Below are 8,505 nucleotides of genomic sequence, written 5' to 3'. Positions count from 1 at the left end.
TTTGTATTATTTATTTTAAACTGACTTTTTGCTGATCTTTATCAAGGGTGCCAATAATTATGGACCTGACAATGTCTGCCTAGAGTATATGCATTTGCTTAAATAACAGAAACAGAGCATGAGGGGAAAGTTGATCGAGAGAAAAATTCATTCCCTGAAAGGGCTTATCATTCTATTTGATCAAATGCTGTTTTTTCTATATATTTAGTTCAGCTGAAAATACACGTGACAGAATCCTCGGACAAGATCACACTATCACGTGTTGATGGTTTCACTTTCAGCCCTAATAATGAAACTACTCATATATTGGATTACAAGGATGAGAACACAGGGGAGTTTGTATGCAAGAAAGACGGAAGGGAAGATCGCAAAATATATGTGAAAGGTCGGAGTAAGTACAGTACTGCCCCTTCCCTCAGTGTACAATGATATGGCACAATAATTTAAGAAGTCAATATTTGTTTGTGTGTATGCCATTATAATACACGTCATTATAATGTACATGTGTGTAAGGGATTGTGCGTGCGACTGCTTGCGTGCATTGTGTGTATGTATAGCATGTTGTGTGTGTCCCCAGCCTGTGATGAATGCATTAAACTGGATACAGATACGGCTGTCGGGATGGTTGTGGGAGTCCTGGTGGCCACTGCCTGATTGTAGTAGTTGTTTACTACATCGCCTCACAGACCAAAGCATCACTAACCTGCCGGCAAGAAAAGTGAGTGACCACACAAAAGAGAAAAAACATAGGAGTATGTCAACTTGAATTTGAATGGTACCAGACGAGCCCCGAGCCACTTTGTTTTCTTTGTATATTGTGCATTGAATTTTGAATATTCAGAAGTGAACACTTCTGATTTAGCTATTCTTAAAAATGAAATGTTTTACAGTAAACATACAAAAATTATACACATGAAGACCATAATCAATCATGTAAGGCAATATTTAATTTCTCTCTTTCATCCCTAGCATCTAGCAAAATGGGTCTCATCCACAATGAGGCCAGTGTCAACAAAATAACTTGTCCACAATGAGGTCAGTGTTAACAAAACAAATTGTCCACAATGAGGTCAGTGTCAACAAAACATCTTGTCCACGATGAGGTCAGTGTTAACAAACCAACTTGTCCACAATGAGGTCAGTGTTAACAAAACATCTTGTCCACAATGAGGTCAGTGTTAACAAAACAACTTGTCCACAATGAGGTCAGTGTTAACAAAACAGCCATTAATACAGGTAACGAGTGGAGGACAGAGGAGCCTCTTAAAGAAGAAGTTACAGGTCTGTGAGAGCCAGAAATCTTGCTTGTTTGTAGGTGACCAAATACTTATTTTCCACCATAATTTGCAAATAAATTCATTAAAAATCCTACAATGTGATTTTCTGGATTTTTTTCCTCATTCCCGCTGTCGTAGTTGAAGTGTACCCATGATGAAAATTACAGGCCTCTCTCATCATTTTAAGTGGGAGAACTTGCACAATTGGTGGCTGACTAAAAACTTTTTTGCCCCACTGTACATACATTACCTGCTTGCTCAGTTGCTTTGTTAAGTTTGCGCTACTGTTTTGCATGAACTAAGATTTCCTTCTGGAACCATATATCACACGTTTGTTGAATTCTATTTATCTATTTATATTGTAGAGAAATTGTTTATGGACATACATACATTTTCCACGTATTAAAAAAAATAAAATAAAAAAAAAGACATTTTAGGCTGTTTTGTTATTCCATGTAGTAACACCATTTTTTATTTGCTTTTATAATCCGATCATATACTTTTTTTTCAACCTGTGTACAGATAATGTTTGAAGAATTAAGGTGTACGGCGGTTAGTTTTGAACTCCAAAGCTCTCGCTCATCACTGTACCCTCTACATGAGAGGGAGCTGGCCTTTCTTAGCTCTTTGGAGACATAGTCATTGGTACGTCTTCATCGAAAAGGCCATACTGAGACAGCTTCCCTTTTGCCTGTGTACCTACATTGCCCAGCAGACAAATGACACCTATCAGCTCCGCTCAGAGGACGGTATCTTGTTGACTGTGCCCGGACAGAGCTGGGTAAAAAAGCATTCTATTTCTCTGGCCCTTCCACTTGCTACAAGCTACAGAAGGACAGGAAATTGCAGGAGCTTGTGTTTTTGAATTAGTTTAAAGATAAGGTCAAATGTATGGTGGACAATAAAGTGGGTGGCTGTCAATGTTTTGACTCCTAGATGCAACACACCTCACCAATTCATTTAAATTGTCGTGCTTTGTGTTTCATGTTGTAATTGTGTCTGAAGCAACTATTTTGGCCAGGTCTCTCTTGGAAAATAGTTTTTTTAATCTCAATGAGACTAACCTGGTGAAATAAAACCAAAATTAAATAAATAAATAATGAAATGGAAAGTTGGTCCCAAAATAACGACTGCAATTGTAACAATAAATCATTTACTTGTATATGTTCCCTGATTGTGTTCTGTTATTTCTGGTTTCATCCTACGTTTTAGCAGATCACCAAGTGAGTCAAAGTAATTTTGTTCTATCAGACTTTCCACAGAGAGCAACTTTAGTGGAGGGTTTGCTCTACAGGAAGCCCGAATGTGTCAGATATTCTCATGGAACAGAGCGGATGATACATGCAATGCTTTTTGAGTGTAGTTATGGGGGTTTACTGCTGCTAGTCTACAAAGTGCGGTTTCCTAACGGAGCTTCGAGAGGAGATCAAACGGAAGAGCTCAAACAACACCCACACATCCAAGCTCACATCATCCCCTCACACACACACACACACACACACACAAACCAATCAACCAAACTTGCAAACATACACATTTATCAAACAAGACTCAAATTTCCCAAAAGAACCACTGTTGATCAGGTCTAACAGATACCATTCACTTCAGTGTTCCAGGTGTGCACGCTCCCATGTTTATGGTCTTCACTCTGGACCATAATTAGCTGAATCAGCTGTGTAAGTTCAGGGCCGGATTGATCTACAGTATCTGGTCACTCATTGATACAACACTGTGGGAAACAACTCTAGACACCCACACCTGAACGTTCTAAGAAGGGCTTTATTCTTGTCAAAAGAGAAAAAATATATATACATCAAATAGACATGATTTCCACTTCATTCTAGCTATAGAAAGTTTGAAAAAAAAATAAAAAAATCCACCGATGCGGGTAAGTAGTCTGTCTACAGTCATATGTGAAATGTTTCCGGTGAGATCATCATGATTAGCAACAGAGAGACCTGGCCAATCATCCACCATCATTTACTGTAAGCGTAAGGGGTGCAGGCATCTGTGGCTTAGACCATGAGAGCTGACACTGAAGATAGAGAACCACAAACTAGGTAGACTCTTTAGTCGCATGGCACTACACTTCATAAAACAAACATTTCCTTTGTGTTACAGTGGCTCACAGTGAAGTAGATAGAATCAATGCAAAATATAACGTACAAGTGCTAATACACTGGGTGCCCAAAACATTAAGAACACCTGCTCTTTCCGTGGCATAGACTGACCAGGTGAATCCAGGTGAAAGCTATGATCCCTTACTGAAGTCACTTGAGTGATCCACTTCAATCAGTGTAGAAGAAGGGCGACAGGTTAAAGAAGGATTTTTAACCCTTGACATGGATTGAGTCATGGATTGTGTATCTGTGCCATTCAGAGGGTGAATGGGCAAGACAAAATATTGAAGGGCCTTTGAACGGGTAATGGTAATAGGTGCCAGGAGCACCGGTTTGAGTATGTCAAGAACTGTAACACTGCTGGGTTTTTCACGCTCAACAGTTTCCTGTGGGTATCATGAATGGTCCACCACCCAAAGGACATCCCGCCAACTTGACAGAACTGTGGGAAGCATTGCTGGGCCAGCATCGCTGTGGAACGCTTTCAACATCTTGTAGAGTCCAAGCCTCAATAAATTGAAGCTGTTATGAGGGGAAAAGGAGGTGCAACTCAATTTTAGGAAGTCGTTCCTAATGTTTTGTACACTCCGTGTATAGAATGGCAGCAATAACATTGTGAAGAGGAACAACTTGGCTGGCACCTGCAAACATTAATACCATTTTACAACAGTTGATCAACACAGCTACGTACTTGTTGTTTTCAGCACAGCAAACATCTAAAAGTCTTTACAAAGATCTCCCTATCTTTATATCTCTATTTTCCAGAGCAACACTATGTTGATCACTATCACTAGTTCCAGTAATTCTAAACTACAGTTTTAACTAAATCATAATATCACACATTTTACACATCAAGCTAAAATAAAAAGCCAATTTAAGTCTAAGCTAAGCACTACAGAGCCTTCTCCCCTCCTCTTTGATGGCAGGGTGAGCTGAGGTCTGCTGGTCCGGGGCATCAGAGGAGTCCCAGAGAACAGGTGTGGTCTGGTGAGAGGACAGTTTACCCAGTCCTGTGGGTAGCGTAGATATCTCTGCTGCGGGTTGCCAGACTAAGGGGCTGTCAGGGGGAAAAGAAAGGCTTTAGGTGACTGATGTAGCTGTTTGGTGTTGTTAATGAAGTCAGACTCACAGATCAGTTTAAGTCAGATTCACAGATCAGTTTCCATTGCAACACCACAATTTTTTTATGCATCTTCACCAGAAGTATTGTGAATAGCTAGCCTAGATCATCTCCCTAAAATACTGACAGACTTTAGCTAACCAGGAGATGTGGAATGAAGGTAGGAGATACGGATGGAATAAAAGCAGAAAATACAGACGGAGAGCTAGACAAGAGGTGGTGGTAGACAGCCTACCTCATAGTCAGGACTTGGCACCACTGGTGGGCCACGGCCTGCTGAGCGGGAAGTGGCTATGGGGAAAACCAAATATAAGTTGGTATCAATTAATAAATAAACAAACACAAATATTTAATAAATAAACAATTCACTATACTTAATGTTTATAACACATGGTCGATACCCTATGTGTACTATGTCACAGGGAATTTCGATTTTTATGATCTCTGACTAGTTTGTTGTTAAGTACTCCTGGGTATGGTCAAATTAAATAGTCAAGAGCCTTATCACCAAGTGCCACTGTTGGCGGATGCATAGTCAGATGGTAACAGCGTTACGTTTTTGGGGTGCAGCAGGTCCAGACTTCTTCCGAGCCCTGAGATACACAATGAGGATGACCCCTCCTGTCACCAGCAGGTCCCCAATGATGGCCCCGGCAACCAGAGGCGGATTCAGCTCATAGCAGTCCTTACACACTGTAACACCAACAACACACAGATAGGCATAGGGGTGGAAATAATGTGTTGAAACGACCGCTCAAATGGGATGGAGAAAAGAGGTTGGGGTGCTCTAAACATAAAGATGACATTAGGACACTTTTACTCACCCTTTCCTTTAATGTAAAACTGATAGTTAGTTTTTTCCTTAAACTCATCGTCATATACACAGTGGTAAACTCTTTTGTTTTCATCATAATTCTTTGTTAATTCTTTATTTCCGTTCTCCTCCATTTGGACGGTGTCTTCATACCATTGTCCTTTACCAGGACAGGTCATTGTGACTGTAGTTCTCCAGAATGACACATATCCTGAATAAAGAAAACACAACGTATGCTTTAACGCAGAGGTGACAAACATACGGCGAGGTGGTCCAATCCAGCCCATGGATTAATAAAGAGTGTTAATGTGTAGGGTTTTGTAATAGACCGCAAACCTGAAAAACACTAATATTCAAATATTCAGAAAACTGTTGAGCATGAAAAACCCAGCAGCATTGCAGTTCTTGCCACAAACCGGTTCGCCTCGCACCTACTACCGTACCCCGTTCAACGGCACTTACATTTTTGGTCTAAATGGTGCACATACACAATCCATGTCTCACTTGTGTCAAGGCTTAAAAATCCTTATTTAACCTGTCTCCTCCCCTTCATCTACACTGATTGAAGTGGTTTAACTAGTGACATCAATAAGGGATCATAGCTTTCACCTGGATTCAATTGGTCATTCTAAGTCTTTGGAAAGAACAGGTATTCATAATGTTTTGAACACTCTGTGTATTATATTTCGAAAAATATATGTAAATAAACAGTATTGTATTGTCAATTAAAAATTGTATGTCTGATTAAACACATAATGGTATATTCACCAACACAATAAAAATAGTATGCAAAATTATCTTATCTTAGGGTACATTTTTATACAATTCAGCAATGTTTTGAGTCTGTAATTGATAAGAAAAGAGTCAATGTCGTAGAGTAAAAGACAGGGACATTTTTTACATTACCGTTACCCTCCACAGTAGTCACGATGAGGAGGAGGAAGACAAGCCCGCCATAAACGCCAGCTCTGTTCATTTTCTCTACTTCTCAGACAGACCTTCGATTATCTTGATTTTCAGCAGTCAAAAACTTAAATTCTAGCTTACCAGGATTGTATCTGAAACAGAACAAAACTAGACTCAGGAAATGTAGAGAGGAGACAGAAACTTTTTAAGTTATGGCAAGTCAACAAAAGTCATCCAAAGAGCTCTCTCGCGCCCTCTCTCTCTCGCACTCTCTCTCTCACTCTCTCTCTCTCTCACGCTCTCTCTCTCTTCTCCCCTTTGCAACAGGAAGTGAATGCTTGTATGCAATTGTTATGTGCACTCTAGAAATTAGGGGTTAAAGAAGGGTTCTTCTAAGATCCTCAAAGTTCTTTGAAGAACCTTAGTGTTATTGTCACTGAATATTGACCAGAAAAGTTTTGTCCAAGAACCCCATAGGAGGTGGGGTTCATCGAGGAACCTCCTCAGTTGGTGGGGGATTCTTGCAGGAACCTAACTGCCCAACTGAAACATTTGGATTTGAATTTGAAAGGACTGCAGGTGCAGGCAGGTGCAACTTAAACATGTAAAGATCTCCTTAATTTAAGGTTTGTCCCTTGTATGATCTAAATTGATATTGTTTTATAATGATACTATCTATCTTTTCATAACTTTCTAAAAACAGAAAATGAACACAATTCAATGGATATCAATCAACAAAGAGGTAAGAATATGTAAACTATAAGAATAGGTTGAATGCTAGATGTTTTGGGTGCAGATGACTAAACTGCTCACTTTTGTGTCTGTGTCTGCAGGTATACAGATGAGGAGGCATACAAAGGTATGCAATAGGTATTGGTATGTTATGCAGATCATCCTCCTCCCTTACTTCTTCAATGAAAATATCATAGGCCTCTACGTTATGGACAAGGTATGTGCATGAATACCATTATCAAAACAGTTTTTTTCATTCATATTTACCACAAAAACCAAGGTAAAAATAGTGTTGTATGCATGTTTTGTTAATCATCTGTATAACTACTATTTTTGGGATTCACAGACTTCACCCTCCCTACACCTCTGATGAATATATCAGGAAACCTGTTCGATCACCATGCACTGCAAAATCATTCGGTCTATGGATACGGAGAACATCAACACATTAACATCAACAGGACAAAGGTGTGGTTATACTGTAAGCCTATCAAAGATGGTGGATGAATGAAGATGTCTTACTCAGGCAGTTTACCATTGGAAAAAATGGTCAAGGTTCCTGTCTGTGTAAGTTGGCGTTCCCATGTGAGAGCAATGGCTCTGGTCTACTTATTGTCTCTCCCCGCTCTCCCCACCCACAGGGGGAAATAAGTAGACCAGAGTGGCGCCACCCCCAGAGTGGGATGTCTTGCTTTCTCTACCGCCTCTGGATCTATACTGTATTACTTACCCCTAAATGTACCTATTGGTGCTTTGTTTCCATCCCACATAATTGATTTTTAAAGACAATACATAGGCCAGTACCTAAATTATTTTTTACAAAACCACACACACAATGGTTTTGACTTGTAGATATGACTGAATGATTTTGTCACGTTGTTTCTTATTGTGTTGCTGTAAGCCTATGTGTAGGCCTGTGTTTTGTCTATTACAATAAATTGTTTGAACTAAAGTCTCTCATTTGAAATGAATAATATGAAACGCGATGTTTGTGTATATTTGACAGGTTTGGATGAGCGCATCAGTGGTACTTTGTGTGGAACCTTGATGATAAGGACCAGAGAATATAGCTCGTTTGTGCCCCCTGTTATCACAACTTTGAACTGACATAAAGCCGGTGGCCACACCAACAAAATTGAGGGAAACTGGCCCCATTGGTTTACAAAGGCTTGATAAAAACAAATATTAGTCTCACAACACATAACTAACTATACATAAAGGCTTAAAAGCATATTATTCTTCATAAGCACTAGGCTTAAAAATGCTTTGCAAATGATGTTATAGGCATAAACATACAATAGGGGGATATAAACAGCCTTTGGTGTTGTGCCAAATATGGCGTAACTCGTTGCCTCAGGTATAGACTACAGCATCAACATGTAATTTTATGAAGCCTTAAAAAAGTTGTATGCTGATGTGTTTTAATTTCACTGTTTACATTTATGTTGGGGGCACCATCTTAGTCTGGATATAAATTTGCCACTGACAAAAAAAAAATTCAAGTAATGGAATGGGAGTAAAATCTGAAAAGTTTGG

At 39.5% G+C, this 8,505-nt stretch overlaps 1 protein-coding gene and 1 long non-coding RNA gene across 3 annotated transcripts; one reads left to right on the top strand and one right to left on the bottom strand.

Moving 5' to 3' along the window:
• Positions 1–3,038: 3,038 nt before the first annotated feature.
• LOC109905520 (T-cell surface glycoprotein CD3 epsilon chain) lies at positions 3,039–6,566 on the bottom strand. 2 transcript variants are annotated; one of them, XM_020502927.2, is made up of 5 exons: positions 6,234–6,558; positions 5,342–5,544; positions 5,073–5,210; positions 4,753–4,808; positions 3,039–4,454 (listed from the first exon to the last, which is right to left on the bottom strand). In XM_020502927.2, the coding sequence occupies exons 1-5, from the start codon at positions 6,305–6,307 to the stop codon at positions 4,398–4,400; spliced, it is 528 nt and encodes a 175-aa protein (XP_020358516.1). In that variant the 5' UTR covers positions 6,308–6,558; the 3' UTR covers positions 3,039–4,397. The 2 variants fall into 2 exon arrangements, with proteins under 2 accessions (XP_020358516.1, XP_020358517.1); XM_020502928.2 differs by having other exon boundaries at positions 3,043–4,454; positions 5,342–5,542; positions 6,238–6,566.
• Positions 6,540–7,944, top strand: LOC116353625 (uncharacterized). Its single transcript, XR_004203119.1, has 3 exons — positions 6,540–6,979; positions 7,071–7,186; positions 7,316–7,944. It is a non-coding gene; the product is annotated as an uncharacterized LOC116353625 (long non-coding RNA).
• The last annotated feature ends 561 nt before the right edge of the window (positions 7,945–8,505 follow it).

Source organism: Oncorhynchus kisutch, linkage group LG15 (genome assembly GCF_002021735.2).
Source record: "Oncorhynchus kisutch isolate 150728-3 linkage group LG15, Okis_V2, whole genome shotgun sequence".
Classification (NCBI taxonomy): Eukaryota; Metazoa; Chordata; class Actinopteri; order Salmoniformes; family Salmonidae; genus Oncorhynchus; species Oncorhynchus kisutch.
The sequence above is the reverse complement of the archived record's forward strand: the minus strand, read 5'-3'. Positions and strand labels throughout refer to the sequence as shown.

Bases quoted from the DNA above. Each gene is read 5' to 3' on its own strand.
- LOC109905520 (XM_020502927.2), bottom strand. From the start codon at position 6,307: ATGAACAGAGCTGGCGTTTATGGCGGGCTTGTCTTCCTCCTCCTCATC. The intron at 5,211-5,341 runs GTGAGTAAAAGT...TTGGTGTTACAG, and splicing joins GTTTTACATTAAAGGAAAGG to TGTGTAAGGACTGCTATGAG. The intron at 4,809-5,072 runs GTAACGCTGTTA...TTTTCCCCATAG, and splicing joins ACCTGCTGCACCCCAAAAAC to CCACTTCCCGCTCAGCAGGC.